At 38.9% G+C, this 20,913-nt stretch overlaps 1 protein-coding gene across 5 annotated transcripts in view; it reads right to left on the bottom strand.

The window, feature by feature from the left end:
- Positions 1–20,913, bottom strand: part of ITPR2 (inositol 1,4,5-trisphosphate receptor type 2) — a 268,838-nt gene that overhangs the window by 36,081 nt on the left and 211,844 nt on the right. For 4 of the 5 annotated variants that reach the window (XM_040545169.1, XM_040545170.1, XM_040545172.1 and 1 more), the window contains 6 exons: positions 13,480–13,587; positions 10,776–10,968; positions 7,793–7,918; positions 4,820–4,995; positions 3,345–3,509; positions 956–1,151 (listed from right to left, as the gene is read on the bottom strand). In XM_040545169.1, coding sequence (XP_040401103.1) covers positions 956–1,151; positions 3,345–3,509; positions 4,820–4,995; positions 7,793–7,918; positions 10,776–10,968; positions 13,480–13,587 — 964 coding nt within the window. Of the gene's footprint in view, positions 1–955; positions 1,152–3,344; positions 3,510–4,819; positions 4,996–7,792; positions 7,919–10,775; positions 10,969–12,963; positions 13,008–13,479; positions 13,588–20,913 lie in introns of those variants that run through there. The other variant, XR_005816274.1, reaches the window with a different exon arrangement.

Genomic DNA, 20,913 nt, shown 5'->3' with positions numbered 1-20,913 from the left:
GAGTCTTGAATGAGCTTTGCCTCATTTGTGTGCTGTAAGTCCTGAAATAGAAAAGCTAGGAAAAGGCTGACAAACAAAGAGCGCACACAATCTGGGGTGGATCCTATCAGTTGTTCTATGCTTGCATGCAGGTCTGAAGAGCTCAGCATTTGGGAAAATCATACCTCTAGGAATTTAATCAAAAGCTGTTTTCAGGTCTTTCTATGCAGACAGTTACTTCTCTGTCTATGCTCCCAGCAGGCTGGTTGGCAGCATGTACGAAGATCTCAACACACCAGACATACTTTTTTCTAGCAAATTGAGTTTGTAACTCTCCGTCCATGTTGGTGAAATCTCTCATTCTAATAAATTGAAATCCTGGCTTTTTAAAAAACCGTTAAAAACCTTCCGATGATTTTACTGAAGACAAGATTATACACTAAGAGTGGTGTTTGTGAAAAACACACTGAATTTAAGAGATGCTCCAGGAAATCTCCTATCAGCAGAAGTGTGGATTCTGTAATAAATTTCTGTTGGATGAAGCTTAAATAGTAATCAGATGAATACATTAACTAAACATTAAAAGGTCACATGCCTCATGCAGTACACAGAAAATCCTAAGCACTACTTTTAAGGTGGGATGAGAACCAATAGAATCCACTTTGAGTTGCTCTTCCAAATACTTAGGAAATGCAGGAATTTTTTCTTTATGTTAGCATGAGTTAGAAAATGTTAAAAGAAAATGTAATAAATCAATTGTGAGTGCTGGATTTTAGTATTTCAACAGAAAAATCTAGTCAGAAACAACCCTACACATGAAATTTTACCCTGAGACTTAATTTAGTGCTAAAGTATATGGAATTAGTTCTGCTTCCACAGATACAAGCACAAAATTAAATTTTCCCTACAGCAAAGTTTGGTTAGTCAGACATAAAAGGTGTATTTTGGAAACAAATTTTAATATAAAAAGCAGTACCTGCAACAGGGGTCCTGATTTTTAACCTGTCGACCTCCATGATAAAGTCATCCTTCAAGAAGAGGAACCCAATGATGGAAAAGAGATAAACCAGGATGAGTGCTAGCACTGCGGTGAGGATAATGGAACGACCATTCCGGGTAACACTTTTTATCACGTTTAGCAAAGTCTCCTCTCTGTACACCAGATCAAACAGCTGGGAAAATTATAGTGTAGAGGAAAAAATGAATACAAATTAATAAAAATGAATGTATATAGATACTACATAGGAACATAATCTGAACTACTGAAACATACATCTAGCCATGTTCTGTAATCTCAGCTTCATAAATTCACAATTCACATTGATTTCAGTGGGAACTGGGGATATAGGAGAGATAATATAGCATGGAACTTGAAATTTTAAGACAGATTATAGCAAAATCAAAAGCTAAAATGTATACTTACATATGAGTCTGACCCAGACACAAGGTAATAGTTAGCGACAAGAACCATTGTTTCCCCATATTCAAAACCAGGCTGGATTAAAATTAAATAACAGTGTCTCCATACTATGGATCTACATCCATAAATTAATTTTTCATGTTATTTCCCATCTGATTAACATGCATGGGCTGCATCTCAAAAATGCACTCATGCACACACATAATTACATGTCTGTAAACTGTTTCTTTGAGCTCATGGGTTCATTTAAAAGTCACTCACGTGAAAGGATTAGGGCCGTTTCTTTTTAAGACAAGGTTAAATTCATTGCACTGTTTGTAAAAAAAACCAAACTGCTCTTCTTTACCCTGCACTATATGTTTTCCTAGTTTTAACATTAAAGAAAAGTATACATGAAGATAATATTGCTTTAAATGTCAAATGCCTCAAATAGCAATTAAATGTGATAAGTGCTTTTCAAGAAACTATAGCTTTTTTTCTCTTCCAATTCTATTGATGTGTTATAGTGCTTTGGACATTATCTATAATATATGTATTTCCACTTCAAAACACACAGATTACAGATATAAAGTGACGCACTGTGATTTATCAAAATGGTCCACAGAAGAAGGTATTAGTCACAATTCACAAGATCTGAAATCCACAGCCTTATGAAAGGATTAATAATAAAGGAAGAAAGAGGGAAGACAGTTATCATTCATCCCATACAAGACAAAACTTAATATGAGGAACAAATGCAGGATTTTGGAACACTTTCACTACAAAGTGAACACCTGTAAGTAACTTAGGAATGTAGACAATTATAACATCCATGAATCATGGACATTTGTTGGTTGCAGTCACTGAAAAAAGTAGGCATTTAAAATGTTTCTTAAACTACACTGCAGTTCGGACAGTATTTTACGGTAAAGAACCCTTACTCACTGAAGGAGTAATACGATTCGATGTGCATTTTTTAAGACAGACATTAATTAGCAGGTGAGTTGCATCCATTTGAAAAGGTTCTGCAGCTAAAGCCTCAAAATCTTGACTCCTCTGAAGTCTGTGCAACTTTGAAGGTGACTTTAATGTCAAGATATGGACCTGGAAAACGACTTCAGCAGGAGCTCTGCCACAGTAAGAACTGAATGCCTAAATTTTAGAGTGCTTAACGCACCTCTATGAGATGCTGGGAGTTCACTGCTATTCAGGAAGCTGAGAAAGATGACAACAGGAAGGTGAACACATGTAAATGACCACAATTTAGTCTGTCTCCCTAAAAGTTTCATGTTTTAGTATAAAGCAAAACGGTTAGAAAACAAGAGCAGTGAAACACCTTTTATTGCTATTCAGCATGAAGGGAGCAGTTAGCTGAGTTTAGCATAATTTTGTATGATTCATTTTCACTGCACCTGTATCACATTGTAAAAAGGCATTCCATCTGGGTAATGGCAACAAAAGAAAATGGAAGTGGGATACATTTATAGTGATGAATCTTCCCGCTACACCAGAGGCATGCCATCTCTATTCCCCAAGTCACTCTTTTACTTATTAGGACTGCAACATGAACTGAGGAATGGGATCTTTTGGTACAGGGATGATGCACACACCAGTGGACAACTCCTGTCCCAGAGAGATTACAGTCTGAAGACACAACTGACACAAGATATAGGAAAAACATACACAGAATAAATGTATGATGGAGAGGCATAGAAGAAAGAAGCAGTCTGTGTGATGATTTTCTGAAAAGAAATGGGCAAACTTTCAGCTCTAAAACAGATAAAACAACTTCTAACAGAAACAGGTTCTAATGAAAACAGCAGCTCCAAAGGGGCAGCAACACAACGGCGCGCTAAAAATACACATGATTTGGCTTGATTGTCAGGAAGAAATTGAAGACAGCTGCATGGGTAACAGTATTTTCTATTTTTGCAAAGATTTCCCCTCCGCAAAGGCACAGACTTACCAGGAAACTGTAGAAGAATTCATGCACACAGAGGCCCAGCATGCAGACCAGGACATATGCTACATGATAGAGAAAAGCCATGTCCATGATGACTGCTCTGTAGCCACGAGTAAAAGTTCCACGGTTTCCAACAAAGCTCACCAGAAACACTATTTTGTTGCAAAGCTGCGGGGTGTAAACAAAGGCTAGGTTTACTTCATCAGAAAAAATCCTGTTCATCTTTGCTGTAGCATGCAAAAAATCTAGATAGGCTGCTTTGACTAAATGCTCAACTTTTAGATGGCTGAAGTTCAAATAAGATAAATCCATCTCCAAGGCACGCTGGGAGTGAGTCCATGAGAGTAACTGGAAGTGTATCACCCCTCCAACCCTGCACTGTCTCATTGCATTCTGATATATCTCTATAAATTAATGAGTAGGCAGGGTGGGATTAATGCCATAAGGCATTAAAAAACAACTGGGGAGCGAATTCCTAACAATTCTGAGTTCAGACCTGAGACCATGCAACAGCAGCTATGAATGCAACTACAAGGAGAACAATAGTAACAAAATAGCATATGTATGGGGGGTGGGTAGGTGAGGGTGGGGGTACCTACCGTAAAAAAAAATACCAATGGCATTTTGGAAGTATGGTATTTAAGCAATGGCATCAGATTTGCCATTGTTCCTGAGCATGTGAAAAGCATGTTCCTGCATGTGAAAAGCAGTGCAGAAGTACACATGAAAGGAGCTAACCTCACGTGTTTGGTAGTCCAGGTCAAGCAATAAGGACTCAATATGTTTCTTCTTTCAAAAATTTCACATGGACAAGCACTGCTTGCTTACCTTTGACTATGTCCCTGGGTATTTTTAAGCACGCACAATTTTCAAAGAATTGGTGGCAAACAGCCCAATACTTTGCTGCCTGGTGCTAAGGTGAATTAGAGCTGTAGCAGTCAGGCAGAAATGTAAATAGATAGAAATGTAAATAGATTACTTATGATCATGACTATATATCTTACAAAGCTCAGTAAACATGCAAAAAACAGACATGAATAAATTAAGAATCTGAGAAAAGGCTGAGAGAATTTTTAATTTTGAAAACTTTCCTCAAAAATATAGATTTAAGCTCACACAACACCTTACAAATTCGTGTCAACTTTGCTGAGCATGTTGGTAAAGGAAATTATTCTTTTAACATGAGGAACTGTAAATTTGATTCCTTTTACTCAGCAGTATTTCTTTTAAATTTCATATTGTTTTTATTTTTAAAATATTTGCACATGAACAAAACCAAAGCCCCTTTTTTCTCAGTTTTTCAGTTTGCTGATACTGCTCTTTCAGGACGACTGGATTTTTTTTATATTTTTTTTTGCTCAACCCATGAACCTGAAAAAAAACTTCTTCGCACAGTTCTAACCGAGGGATTTTTTTAATAGAAGACCCTTAATATCTCTGCTTCTGCTGAAAATTCTGCTAGCTTTTTAAGTACTTACATTAGCAGCACCAAGAAGTATCAAGGTAGGACCAAGCCCAATAGTATATATAGACCTGAGAATAACCGACACCAAAAAGGGTCGAATGCCAACAGGCTTGGAGATGAAAAACAGCATTGCTGTACAAAGTGTCACTGCAATCCAAAGGAGGACTGAAAACAACGGAGAAAGCGTGCCTGTATGGAGGAGAAAGGGAAAGTTGAGAGAGGCATCTTTGGAGACTTTTTTTTTTTTTTAACCAAGAAACAGATTCAAAAGATCAATTCCTTTGCCAATATAGCTAACAAAAAGCGTGACTCATGCATCACAACTGCTGACCACAACTTGCCCTAATTGCAGCAAGAACTATTATTATCATACTATTGTTGATTTGCACAGGTAATAATAAGAGCAGCTAATGAAATTTCCATTAAAATCCAAGGAGTGCTCAGAGATGAAACAGTTTACTCTTCTCCTGGAGCAAGCTACTAATCAGCTCCCTTCTGCAGGGATCATTAGGACTCCTTCGGTCTAATTCCATGATTGCTCAGCTACAGAAATAGCTGGCCCTTGGGGTAGCGCAGCAAGTGGCACTGTGCTGCAGCGTCACGTTTCCAATCTAAAGAGCACCAAAGCATCCTGCTTTTAGAAAAGCGGCTTTCTTCTGAAGGGCTGCAGGCATTCAGCGGGAGGCAGCCTCTGCCTCTGCATGAGAGCAAGACACTTGCCGCAGTGGGAGGCAGCCACGGGGAGTTGGGCATGAGAAGGCAGCATCTGCATTGCCAGGAGCTGCTGAATAGCTGTGCCTTGCTCCTGGGGAGGTGGCGGGTCCTTGCTCTTGCTGAGCTCCCACAGGCATGTGAGCCGCTGCCTTCAGAGTCAGTCTGTGCAAGAAGCTGGCTCCAGGCTCTCCCTGAGTTTTGAGTAATGCCCCTGCTTTCCCTCCCTCCTCTGCTTAAAGCCCTGGAAACACACCATGCTGCTCTGATGTAAAAAGCACATTCAGATCTCAGGGCACTGTCATACTCGTACACTGACTCCTATCGTTATCTGATGAACTGAAAGGTCAGTGACAGGGGAGAATGGAATAGAAAATTTAGCTAGGCTCACAATAGGAATAACACTGTCTGTTTGGCAAGAGATATACAGCTAAGCAGCATCAGTGAGATTAGAAAACAATGAGGTGAAGCCCTACTCTCAAAACTCAGATGGCATCCAAACTTTTCCAAAGTTCGGGAGTGTTTATACCCTTGGCAAGAAGTTCAAGGTCAGCTCTGCTGGGTAGTTTTTTTGCCAACAAGATTTGGAAACTTTTAACGGATCCTAAAAAATAGCTTCAAATTGGAGCTGAAAGGTAAGACCAAAGCACTCAGTGTTTCTTTAACAAATCGTTTTTCCTTCTTCCCTACTGCAAGTCAAACAATTTCATGTTATGTAACATGAGCAGATATGCATGAGGCAAAGAGACCTCATCTGAAGGGTAATTTTGCTTATGCCATATGATATAAGAATTGCAGAAATCTACTAAAAGGCAGCATTCTTGGGATGATTAGATCAGTCCAGGCACCTCAAACACATGAGCATCGCTTGATTTACACAAGGTGAAGAGAAAAAATGTGAGACAAACTCCAGCTCTGAGATCAGTTTTTGGAGGCTGGAAGCAAGGAGTCTGCCTCATGACCATGCTAATCCCCTTCGGCCACACTTATTGTTTACTGTTCAGCAGTCTCTTTTACTGCTACAGGCACTAGAAATTGGAATCCTGAAACACACTATCACTGAAATCACTGGATTACTGGGGCCACTTAAACTAATACTACATAAATCTGCAGTTCCAAGTATTAATACCTATTGACTGCAGACCAGAGGATTTCCGTGAGTATAGATTAACTAAAAATTTAGTAGCTTAAAAGGTTTATTTTTAACTCTTTGTTTCTTCTCTCACCCTGCGTAGGCTCTGACACGTGTGTACCCTGAGCAGCTCTTCAGTTCACAAGCAGAAAAGCATGATGTACAAATGCTTCCCATTTCCACAGCAGAGCCCTGCAAACTTTGCTACACAAGGCTACGGAGATGCCTGTGCTGTGACCTGCAGAGACCGCCCCGCGGGGTGAAAGGATAATGTGGTCGCCGTGCCAATATACTTTAATCTGCTGCTTTTCTGTTTCGCCAGCCAACAGGAATGTTTGATGGTGCCAGTTCTGGTGTTTGTGAAAAGTACATGTATCTACTAGAAGCTGGACTGCTTCCACCAGCACTGTTCACATGCCATCAGACAGAGGTGACTTTCAGTCACATTACTGACTGGACTGGATAGAAATCAAAGACCCAGAGGTGAATGGCTCTACTCCCATTACCAGTCTTCTTTATCCCAATTAAGCTTGTTTTCAATCCAAAGAGGCCTCCTGCTAGTCTGCTGCATTTATTTAATGAAATTTATTATTATATTTCCTATGACATGATGAAACAGAGACAGAATCACATATTTTAAGCATATTTTTATATAACACATTTGTCCCCTGCAATAGTTGCTCTTCTATCCCAATAAAACAGTCGAAACCCCATGAGACAGTTTTTATATCATTATATTCCACACATTTTAAGACTGCAAGTCATTCAAATTGGTCAGTTTTAAGGAATCTCAGTCCCTCTGCTGCAATGAACCCTTCTTCAGCTCAGCAGCTGTAACTGAACGTGTGCAATAGTACACTGCCATATGGTAATAAAATATATTTAAAAAAAAAAAAAGAATTAGCTAACTAATCTTCAGCTTGGCTGCTATGTTCTGTCCATTTTACTTCACATTGCACAGGACATGTGATGCACTGAAGATCAACTACCACATCCCAGACAACATCTGGTGTCTACTTAGAAGACACTAAATGGTTGCTGCAGATATGAGCATACCTGAAGATGCAGTTATACGTAACTGTGTTACCTTAGAATGGAAAGCACCTAAAATTAAAAGGAAAAATGAAACCAGACTCAACTTGCCTTCATCTCCATCATCTCCAAAGGGATAAAACAGAGCAACTGCTAAATTGATGAATACAGCAAGGTTGAAGGAAATGCTCCCCCAGAGAGAGATGTGTCTAGAGAACCAAAACAGGGGTGGATTATCTAGAAAGGGGAGAAAAGCAGCAATCAATGAAAAGAAAACAGGCATTAACTCTATCAGTAATGACCTCAAGGGAATTAAATAGTACAGTTTAATGAAGAAAACTGAGGTAAACAAAATAAATATGCAGACCTTTAAAATTAACTAAAACAGACAAATAACAAACATAGGTTTGCCATAAAACATAGTTTCAAGCAGAATTTTTCATCCAATACAGTTTATTATAAACGAGAGTTGTTCCTCAGCTGAGGTTTTAGGATTGGATCTTGTGTGAAGTCTTCTCACCTGCCTCTGAAACTGTAGCCTCTGTGCAGGGAGACACAAAGTCAAAACAAACAACTAGGTTTAAAGGCACACTGCATGCCAGGCGGATGGAAGACCCAGAGCAGGTCATCCAGCTGACCCATTTGGACCAAAAATGCTGACGATATTATTCAAAGAAAATGGAATATGCAAGGCTTCAGAACTAAAGCATTTTCCCCACCTCTATCAAACTAAATACATCTCAATCTATTTTTGGAGAACAGATAAATTCAGTCTGACTGGGTTTGGTTCTGCAAAAGCTAACTATTTCCTGTATGATCCTCAGACATCCAAAATTAACTGCTGACCAGCAGCTCTGTGCTGCTATAATTACTCCAGGCTGTAAAAGGACTCCAGTTAAGCCAGGACCTCCATATATGAAGTGCTGTATAAATACACAGAAGCAGTCTATATCCCAAAGAACCTATAACCTAGTTAGAAATGACTGAAAAGGGAAGTAGGGCAAAACAGGGTTAAGATTTTGTGTCCAGAGTCACGTAAATGATTCAGCAAAAAGCCTAGGAACATCATCAGAGGGTACAAAGACCCAGGTAAGCACTTCATATATGCAACTGCACTATCAGATGTTTAAATGAACATTTAAAACAAGCCTCTATGTGCAATGGTGTGAGAAAACCCCCAGCCAGAGAAGTTTAGCTATTTGAATATGGTGCATTCCTATTAATTAGATTTTAAAGTACTGAGAGTCTCCTGCAAGCCTTAAGAGCATGTTCTTGACTTGCCTGCACCCAGCTAACTTTTAATATAGACTCCTTCAACTGAATATGACTGTCTCAGGCTTTAGTCTAAATAAACTTTAATTGTGATTAGGTGACTATTCAGATTTCACTGTGATAACCTCATGCTGTTGACTGCTGGGATTTAAGCACTTGGAGCCACTGCAAATGACATCTGTCAATTTAAGCAATACAGACTGCATGCTAACAGACTCTTGGCTAAAGAACGAACCAAGCCTAAACTTACATTATCTTTTCAAACAAAGAAAAATCATGGAGACTTATGGGCCATTCCGCTGATGAAAGAAATTGGGGAATTTCTGTTCTGAATAAAAATAAACCAATTTTCCTTGCTTACAGCATTAGGCAGGTCTGGTCTATGTAAGCGTAGGGTTGGGCTGTTTTATGTGTGTTTCTTAAGCAACAAAAACAGATACGCTTTTGTTAACAGAGTAATTTTTCTACAATATAGTGACTTTTATTCCCAAATAGACTTTGCAGTTAGGGAGTTATTCTGAAATCATTTATTTTACAACTTCTCCTCTGGTCGGTTTGTCAGTACAGACGAGTTTTTCACAGTGCCACCAAGGAAAGTGGACCTGGGCCAACAGGATTCATGCTGAAAATTTACAACTGCCTCTGAAAATTGCCCAGGAATTGACATTTAAAAAACCATCCAACATTCCTGTTTCCATAACATTAAGGATGCTGCGCTAAACCATATTGCTTTAACTATCCAAACTCCCTGCTGATCTGACCACAGATCCTATTCTTCACTTCCTTCCTAATCAATTCCATAATGCTGCTGTGAGCTGTTAAACAGCTGATGTCTGCCACCCCAGCAGTATCTGCATTTTAGCAGTGAACAAAATGATACACTCTCCTGTATTTTTATATACATACATATATAATATATATGTCTTCTTTACCTCTCAAGGATACTGTAGATGCTTAATTAGTTCATAGCCTTGATTCTCTGCTCCAAATGCAAAGGGCACAATTGACAGTTGCTGAGCTGGCAGGAGCTTCCCATCCCCAGGACATGAGCAGCAGCGGCAGCCCCATTCCTGGCGAGGCCAGCCAGGAATGCCCACCAGTGAACTGAACAAGAAATTCACGGTACCTGGCTTGGTTTCCCTGCACCTCCTGTTCAGGTCTCTGCTTTGATCTCTCTCCCATGATCTCAACTGTGCCTGTCAGATCTGCAAGTTGCAAGTAGCTTAAGAAAGTACATATGCCTCTCGCACTACCACGGGACATATACCAGAATGGGCTCACAGATGGGGACATACTGCAGCCTAGTCAAGCAAGGCTGATGTGAACTGGCAAAGGGAACGGACTCCATGGGAGTCATTCAGATTTAAAGCAGCTGAGGTTCTGGTGAGAGACATTTTTAAGTGACTGACATTTACAAGTTTTTTAATGGTCTTTTAGGAATCTGCAAACCTCAAATATGCAGCTACACATGTTTTTGTTAAATATTAGGGGTCTTGGTTTAATTAGGTGCAACCCTATTGAGTTTAGTGGAGCTACACCCAGTTCATCCATCCCTCAATTTAGCTTTTGGAGTCCAGAACATCATCTTGAACACATTATTTATATTAGTAACTACTCCATATTATGCCTCTTCTATGGTGGCATGGAAGTGTCTCAGATGACCTACACTATGCTGACCCTACATACACAAGTCCTGAGCAGTTTTGCCTGTTGCAATATCAGAGTGAACAGTGAAAAGTGTTTTATTAAAACTGAAAAATTTGAAGACTTAAAAGCAAGGTTTTAGCATAATTAAGCTATTTTTTGAATTTGTTATACTTACTCCTAATTTTCTTTTGCCATTTCATCTCGTTGTACAGATCCTCTGTCTGTTGGAAGAAGTCATTGACTTTGCTTCCTTGTTCATCTCTCTCTGTTGAATTGAACACCCGACTTTTGGACTCCCGTGTAAGAAATTCACAAATATTAGGGACAGGAAAGACAATCTGTTCCATTGTTCTATCATGACGAACAATCTATAAATAAAATGCACATTATTTTTTTTTTCAGGATCAGTGACGTTCCAACCATTTTGTTACATCTGTTCTTGCTCACAGTTCCCTTATTATTTATAAATTAATGCATAAATTATTGGAATGTTACAAAGAAACTGAACCAATTAATCCTAAAACAAAAAGTGAAACCACGGTTCTATCTTCAAAAGCCTGCATGAAAATACAGTGGCAAAAATATGCCTCAACTGAAACCTAGGTCCAAACTTACCCCAAATATAAAAAAATGTTCCAATTCAGAATGTTTCAATTTTGCAATGGATTGAAATGAATCTCTGCCACTAAACAGTGCTGAAGCTCAGGGGCTTTCTGATCGATTATAGAATTCTTTCCTCACCTTGAATTTATTTCTATGATGACAGAAGTTGTGAAGGTGAACACGCAAAAATAGCACCTTGTTACTCAGATAGAACCCGTATCTTATCAGTCTTTCTCTGCTTACTTGGCAAAAAAACAAGGTTTTGCATCGTTTTTATTTCAGAGCCTACTGAGTTATTGGTAAGCTAGATTTTACTCCATCTCACTACACTGTCATCAAAATTGCTTTCTCATTCTGATCATGGAGCCTGCATTACTAATAATGGAGAAATGGGTAGAAAATTCGTTTTTACTCCTAAACACATGTTCCTGTACAGGCAGCAGTGGAGAGAAAAAAAAAAAAAAAAACGAACACAACCACAGACTATTTGACTTTCAAATAAAACAAATGAGATACCCCAATATCAGGGAGCTGTATCTGAAATGCTGAACAGGTCTAAAACTGCTTTCAGTAAAAAAAACAGCAAACATTCATTTGATTTAGGAACAAAGCTGGGATGAGTTTCACTTTTCCAGTCACAGTCCTGCATTTAAGAACCCTCCTTTCTCTCCTATAATTCATATTAATTATGTGAACATACTAAAAATCAAACCCATCTTAAGCCATTTTTACATATAACATACTCAAGCACATTTGCATTAGAAATGAAGGATAATTATACACGTCTGCCCAAGGACACGTGCATTATGTGAAATTGAACAAGCTATTTTGAAGCATCCTAGGTAAGCAGTTGCTTCTCAAGCCAGCAGATATGCAATGGGACTATGTGGCAAGTGAAGGACCCTGACAGAATATCAGTTCAGTCAAGGACTCAAATGAAGAGGTAGGCTGCATGTGCTGCTCTGCAGAATGGTATTCAAAAAGCCTCCCAGACAATAGAGGCCCATGAAATAGATCCCTCCATATCTGCTGAAGAAACAGGCTTTGTTGGATTTAACAGCCATGACATTGCAGGAGGTTTTAGAAACTACTCTTGGAAGAAGCTATTGGCCATGTAGAAGCAGACCATGGTGCTTGTTTTGATACCTAAATTTGCAGTCTACTCAGACAACTTACTCAGCTGATACTTGCTAAGAGATAACTTAAGAGCTTCCATAGTGTTATAATATGTTAAAAGGAGCGCTTAGCTGCTGTCTGGACAACCACAACAGCCATGGAGCTTCCATCTATCTTGTGGTGATACAATGTGAACATTATCAGGCAAAAAGGATGTTGACTAGCACAGAGAAGGACCCCAGCAGCAGCCTGTCTTGACAGCAGCCAGGACAAAATGGACTCGAGGTGCTTGCATCAGGCAGCTCCCTGTACATACAAGCTCAGGTCCAAACTAGATGGAGCCTGGGAGTCCACTGAAGCTAAAATTATTGGCTCAGATTCAGGCTGGTCCTGTGTGAAAACACACTGTACAGTTTTCATACTCAGCCAATTTTGGACTTGATAAAGCATGTCCAAGAGATAGCCAGATGCCACTTCTTCCTTCAGTCCATGGAAGCAGACATCTTTGTACCAGAGACATTCTTCTCTTTATGAAGCCACTAAGGGCTAGAGATCCTTCAATTCCCAACTCCCATCTTGATGCCTATAACCCCATGAAACCTCTAAGAACACAGGAACTGGTACAAGAGTTAAGACCTAAATACCTCTGCGGTTCTTGATCTAAATCCAATCCATGGCAGCGGTAAAGCTTAAAATACAGAAAAGAACAGATGAACAGGCTAAGCCTTGCTCTTTTAAACAAAAGCCATACTGAATGTCTACATCACTTCAAAACCTCTTTGTACTGCAGCCAAACTTTTAATTTGATCAGTTAGCATCACTGGCTTTGAAACTCATGATTATTTATTTAAGTGATGCACCACACAAGATTACTCTTGACTTCATGACACAGCTACTATCCACAGTCATTATTTCCCTAACAAAACATGGTTGATAACACAAAAGAAAGCTACTGTAAAATGATTATTTGGAGCCACTTTTAACATAGGTGCATTCCTTTTTCTCCCACAGCCAAAATCATATCACTCAACTTTCTCTTCTCATAAATAATCTACACATTTGAATAAACTTTGCTGTTCCGAAGTCTAAAAAGAGGTGACATGCCCTGCACAAGATGCAAACTTGTCTCATACTCAATCTTCTAGTGAGCAATTCTTTACCTCTATCTGTGCCGTATGATTGGCATAATGGCTCAAGGCTTCATCTCCTTCATCTGGATCTGACCCTGGCTTCAGCATCTGTTGCAATGTTTTATTGTGACGAGCCAACTAGAAAGAGAAAAAAAATCGGATTTATATCCTGCTGCTTTGTTTTCAGCTTTATCATCTCCACTTAACTAACACAAATCCTCTCCTCCTCCCCCCCATATACTTACATGCTGAACCCAGTGGGGCTCCTTCCACAGATAACAACAAAAATGTAATTACTTGAGAACAACAGAAATAATTTAGTCTTAAAAAGTCAGCAGCGAGTCTTTGGCTGAGATTTATGGATGGCAGCTTAGCCATCAGCCTAGATGGTTTTTGGACGTTTTTTGACAGATACCAAAAAATTAGACTGAATGCTTCTTTTCACTTGAGTTTAGACATAAAATTTGCATACTTCTGACTAGTAATTACACTTACAATTAAATTTTCTCTGATTTCAAGTGGCTAAACTGTTCTTCACCATGTTGTAGCATGGAATTTCAGGGCTGCCAAGATAACATAGGTAACTATTTCAGAGGCAGCTGGACTACAATGGCAGGTAAATACATTTTTAGTGTACAGCTTATATACACAGCATGCGTGTGCATGCACAGACACATAAATACGTAACTCCTCCTACAAACGTATACAAATTATATACTTTGCATGATTCGTAAAATACATCAGATCTTGTTGAACTGTAAATATTTAAAATGCTTGATAACTTCACAAAGGTTAATACTGATAGTGTCAGCTAATGCATTCATGATTTCTCTTAGGTCAATGAAAAACAAAAGACTTAATTAGAAAGGCATGAAGAAATGCTACTAAATATGTAGTTTTCCCTGTATAATAGAGAGTGGTTTTCATCCAAAAACTCTGAGGTGTTTCATCCAGGAAGATGATACAAGTTTCCCAATTTTAAGGTGGGGGAAACTGAGGCATAGAAAGAAAAGGCTATCTTACAGTCACTATCCAGGTCTTAACCATTACACAGACATTACCACAACAGACTGGACGCAAACATTAGAGATGACTGCAGGAACCAGGTTTTGAACTGCTGAACACCACAAGAGGGTTAGAGTTATACTAAGTGAAACAAAGCAGTATGTTGAGGAGTTATAAATTAATTACAAATCTGCAAAAAGAGTGTCAGGGATCAAGTCTAAAAGTAAAAATTGATCTAAACAGAAATTTAGTAATTTAACCAGAAAGTGATCACACTCATTCCTAAGCCATTTGCAAGTCTCACCATACCTTTTTTATCTAAGAATGGTGGGAAAGTGGTACATATACAATTTATTCTGTTTATCAAAGTTCCCCAGAATCTACAAAATACATTTTGTTCTAGCTCTTTATACAAACTTATTAATCAAAGAAGAATATTAAATGAAATATCCAAAACCAAAAGAATATTCAGGATAAACAGTCAGAAAGAATAAATGTATTTCCTACCAATTACTCATGGACAGAAGTCTGCTTGGCCCTTAGATTAGAGCACTGAGCCAATGTGGCAGAATATCAGCCTTTTAAAAAGGGTCACAAGCTGATACTTACTTCAGGACACGTGCAAAAATCATAGGGCGGACAACCGCAGAACAATATTCTTTCCATCACTAATAGATACCTGCTTTCAATACTTACTTTTTGCTTTATCTAGTAAATATATTGATAGTGTCTTTGATCTCAGAAAAGGCTCTCTACTGGTCAGGAAGTCTGTTGACATAGTCCTATTTGCCCACATGTATTTATGCCTTATGCATCTTCCACTTATTTTTAAGGCTAAAAGAGATCCTTAAGACTGACTAGTTCTCCTTCACACAAGGCATATAACCTGATCCAGTCAGCAGTCTTTGTACGTCCACAACATCTGCTTAAAAGGACAACGTGAATTCAGGCATTTTGCAACCCCCTCAATACATGCAGTAGCATCACAGAGAAACACGATGAGCTTATGAAAACAAGGTAATTATTGTTTAAAAACTGGCTTCAAATAGTGTTACTATTTTTGCCTTTCAGCTTTATTGAATGTCCCCCTGCTTCTGTACTTAAGAAAGGACAAGCAAGAGCACCCAATTCACCTTCTCTGTATCATTCATCATTCTGTACACTAATGTCATGTCCTCTGTTACCTGTCTCTTCTTTAAATTAAAAAAAAATCCCTATCTTTTCCATTCTTTCTCAAATAGAAGACTTTCTGTGACTCAATTATTTTCCTTGTCCATCTCTAAACGGCCTTTACTTTGGCTATATCTCTTCTTTAAGACACGAAGAAAAGAGCTGACTAGATAGAATGCAATCACACCCTGCTTGGAGTGAAGAATTAGCATAACCAGAAGCAAATATAGTCCTTTTATTTTTTAAAATATTTATTTAAATATTTATTTTTTTATTTGTTTAAATATTTATTTATTATATTACATAACACAGAAGACATTTGCCTGTATGTTGGCTCTTTGTCTCCAATGTCAACCATTAAGATCTTGAGTCTTCTAATAAATGACAAGTCAAGGATATATGGACAGTTCTTCTCATATTAAATTAATGCCAATTTGGAGAAATGGACTTACATAGATTCTGGAATTTGCATTAGTACCACAAAAACCTTAATTTATAAATATACCGGAATTTGTAAGCAGAATTGGAAATACCATTTATAAGACATATAAAATCTCAAGATATTGATTCCTGATATGCTTTTAACTGTCCATAACTAGTATTATAAAAGTATGTCTTGATAAATGTCAGTAATGAAAGTTCCCTTACCACATGTGTTAAAAAGGAAAATCATCTCAGTCCTCTTCGGCCATAATGGAACTGACAAGTATAGTATGCTAATTTAACAGACTGCTGGTGATTTGAGACAGCACCAATACAGTGCATATTTCACTATCAGGTTTCATGTGAACAGCAACCACATACGTTAAAACCACGTGCATTCAGTGAGATTCATTATACTTTATTAGACTGTGCTTTTAGGCAGTTACTATCTTGTGCTGATCTGTGTACAGAGCCTAGCATCATTTAGCTGGGGTTTCCCGACACTAGCATTAGATAAAATAATCTGAAGAATGGGCCAGGAACTCCTGTTCTGGAGACACATTGGAAACAACCAGGAATTGCTGACCAAGCTGGCGGAGATACAGCAGATTTCAGAAGCGAAACCTATCTAAAGTTGTCAACAGTAGTGCTACAACATAAGTGCTCATAACATCATTTCTTTCTGCTTCCCACCTCTCTGTATCCACTGACTTTTTGTAGTCTAGACCTTCAGACAGTAATCTCAGGGCAAAGGGTATATCTCTATTTTCTACTTGTATTACAGTTCTTAAGTGAGATGGATTCCTCCACATTGCCACAGTAATAAGTACTGTTAATATTTCTGTATTGTCAATGCTGTATCAGTGAAAGAATGGTGTGGATTGCTCAGATATGAAGCAGAGGACCACAGTTAGACACAGAACAGCTTTATAAATGCTATGTTATTTGGCAACAACAATGTTTTCTGAAGCTTTGCCTTCATGATCTTTTCTTCATCCTGTAATGAACTCAAGGGCACACACGGGCAAATAGGGCTATGTCAACAGACTTCCTGACCAGTGCAGAGCCTTTTCTGAGATCAAAGACACAGCAGTGAAAATAGCAATATAGCAAAAAACCGTAACCTAAAATATGGAAAGCTTATCCAACCTGGTAATACGCTCTAGGTGACAGTCTGTGATTGGCATGTAAAGGCTGTGCAAGCTCTGACTGACACTTTTACACATTTAACTCCTGTGATGTAGTTGTGTTGCTTCTGTAGTGCTGCACAAATCTTTTGGGGCAGCTGAAGGGCAAGACACTAGATGGACATGGACTATAGTGACTAAGAAAAACAACAGCCCTGTTCACATTTGCAAAACAAAGCTAAAAAATATGCAGAGAGCATAACTGATACAGAAAACAGTCTTCACTAGAGCCTGAATTTGCAAAGCCCCAAAGAAATCACCTCTGAGAACTCTCTCAGTCAGTCATTCACTCATCCATCAACCATACCAGTGACGATATTTTAAATGTCAACACTGTACTTTACTACTCATAAAGGCATGTAAGGAAGAGGAAGCAATAACATATAATGGAGCAGTGATTTCTAAAGAGGGGAAGTGTAAGGCAATAGCTATATGAATAAAGATCATTTGGCTTTCAGTCAGTTCCCCAGGAAGGACTGTTGTTCATCTTAAAAGACTTTTGCTTCAAAAATTTGAAAAATACTGTAATAAACATCAGTACAAAATGTGAAAGATTTAAGACAGACCAAGAACACTGATGTCATTAATAAAGAAACACTAGAGAAAAATGACAGAATTACAAGTAATACTCAGTCCGAATTCCTCACACAAAATTATTACAAAATCAGATCTGCTGGTCATTTGGGATTCTATATGATCAGTAGCATGGAAAAACACAGCAAACACATTTTATGCAATTAACAATATATGGCTTTCCTGTAGGTTTTTTGTTTTAAAGTCAAAATTTCCTTTTAAAGTCAAAATTTCCTTCAACATAAATGCGATTATTTTAATTTTCTCAAAGAAAGAGTGATTTAAATCTGTGAACATTCATGTCATCAGCCTCTCAATAACTCATTGATTTGGGATACTGGATTGGTTTGCTAAAGTATGTACGTATACATGTGTGCATCTGTGGAAAAAATGCTAGGAAAAGAGAAAGTAACTCTCAATATCTCATTATCTCTGTAAAACACAGAAAAAATCCCTTCTGTATTTTTAAAAGAACAAGTCAGTCCTTGGTTCTAACTCGTATGCTGTAAGGGGTTTCCTCTGTAGCATGGTCTGCATCGGAGGCTGACCCAGTACACAGATGGGACAGTTGTCAAAACCCCTTCCAATTTCACCAGGCTTTGCTTCAGGCCCAAAAAAGGACAGGAGTCCTATAAATATGAGCTAGAAACAGCAGGCAGAAGACCCTGGAAATCTGAGAGATCTATTTATATTCATTCAACTCTCTAGCAATTAGAGACTATCAAACCTGGGGGGTAAAGATGATTTTTTGTGATTAGAACAGCACAAAGGAATCTAAATGGGTGAAGCTTAGTGTCTTGTAAACAAGTATGATTTTCATGCAAGAGTCAGTTCACTGGCAAAGTGTCAAATGTGTTAAATTGATTTTCTAGAAAAGGTCAAAAAAGTATTACTATAAGTTCTGGATAACTGGCTGAAAAATACAAATAAAGACACAAATAGTCTCTGTGCCATGAAACACTATAAAGTATTCCTATTGAGAAGTATTACAAAATTTTTTAAAATAGAGAAAAACATCTTTCACCCCTATATACATTATGCTTGTCACCATTTCTCTTGAGTTTCTTCTCTTACTTGTAAGGCAGCAGTACAATCTACTATCTGATGGGGAGGTTCCTGGCACACAAGCAGGCCTGGCAGGGGCAGGGCAGCAGCTGGGGAGCGTGCTGGCTGCTGGGGCTCACTGCAGTGAGGGGACTGGACAGACGTGCAAGCTGCAAGCACTGCACAGTGCCCTCTCTGCCTTTACCCCAAGCACCTGCTTCAGCTCGCTGGCAAACCTTTTGGTGTGCCAGTCAGCCCCGTCTAGCATGGCAGGGCATGGTGAGACCTCTAGACAATCCTTGAAGTTCATGACCTGTGGACCGTGGGGAAAGTGAGCCAAGAGCTATTTGTACAGATCTGATGTGCAATGCATGAGATCTGATAGATTTGCTGTAAATTATCTTCATACCTACTCAGGAATGAGATGTACCGTACTGTAGTTTGCCAGCCCAAAGGCCACTGGTCTTTCACTAGGGAGAAAAGAAACAGAATCTAACTTGCAGCAAGAGCAGCACCTGTTCAGATTACTTTCACCTTGCTGTGCAAACAGACTCATGCAGCTGGGACTCATTTACAGCTGCAATCCCTTCTCTTTTTTTCCCCTTCAGTCCCTTGGCTCCCAGAGCCAGGCAATGTGAGATCTGGCACCACCAAAACCCCTCGAAAGGGGAAACCCCAGCCATCTCACCAAACATTTCATTTTCTGCTTAGGCTCTCTAGGATAAAAAAGCTGCTGGGAGACTGACAAGAAAAACCCCAAGGACTGAGAAACAACAGCAAAGAGAAAGCGAAGGGAGTAGCAAACGGGATGGGTGAGACACACAAGAGGACAGGAGACAGAAAGTGAGATACTCTTCCTCTGAGCGCCAGGGTCTTACCACACTCCAGCTCCCTGCCCAGGGTGAATGAAAACACTCATATTCCATTGGTAAACAAGGAGAGAAGGAGAAAGCAAAGAAAAAGGAAATGTCATCTTAACCATAGCTGAGCAGAAATTTTTATTCCAGTTGGCTGTACTAACAGTAATAACAACTTCTCAACTCCCCATGTTCCAATCAAAATTGAATGGTGCTTTCTGCAATACATAGGGCAACTTCCTTTCCAGAAGTCATTACAGTTTTATAGAGCGGCACCTTTGCACTCTACCACAAAGCAATCTGTTAACAAACATTAGGAACAGCAGGGATGGAGCAATGGGAGGCTCTCAAATCAAGTATTCATTGATTTCATTTAGATGATTATACTGTACAGAGCAACCAAAAGGGTTTAGAGCTAATATTCCCCTGATGGCCTGTGGTACATGAGCTGGTACATGAGCCCTGGGTGGTCCAGACTCTTTGGATTCTGTTCCTGGGTCTTCTGTGGCCCCATGTAACTGCTGAGACATCACCTCTAGTCCCTGCCTCCACGTGGTGTGTGATTCAAATTGTGGATAATAGTGATCTACCTTCCAGGGTATGGAGAAATAAAACACCTTGACATTATCACATAGGAGAAGCCATCACAGTTAAGTGATCTCTATCACTATTATGTTTGCAGTCCCCATAGTCATTTTATTACTACTTCTGATGTGGTTTTGTTGTTCTTTTATCCCTGATGAAAGCCAGCAGAAGACAAAATGAGTTGCTAATATTTCAACTAGCTTTACTTCCATTTGTCTTCTTCGTAATTTCTTTCACAGGCAAAGCTTACTTGCAAAAAAAAAGAGTACTATGCATGTGGGTAAAGTTCAGGTCTGCTGATAAAATCTGTGCTGAAACAAAACAAAATTTAACTCGAGGGGATGGGTGTGAAACACTTCTCCAAGGTACGTGTAAACTGTCATGAGCAGCAGTGCCTAAATGAGCCAAACTGTCTCAATGCATACATCAGTCACATCTGGGTTTTGGTATACAGTGGCCATACTGAACATAGGATGTGGACAACAGTATGCAATAGAGTGTTCCAACACAATTGGACAACTACACTTGTAGATAGCCTCATGTAAATACTGTGAGCAAAATTTTGGGGAGTATAGAAAAGAAGGACATAACTAGATAATGGAAGTGTCAGACATGATTAT

This window comes from Cygnus olor, chromosome 1 (assembly GCF_009769625.2).
Source record: "Cygnus olor isolate bCygOlo1 chromosome 1, bCygOlo1.pri.v2, whole genome shotgun sequence".
NCBI lineage: Eukaryota > Metazoa > Chordata > Aves > Anseriformes > Anatidae > Cygnus > Cygnus olor.
The sequence above is the reverse complement of the archived record's forward strand: the minus strand, read 5'-3'. Positions and strand labels throughout refer to the sequence as shown.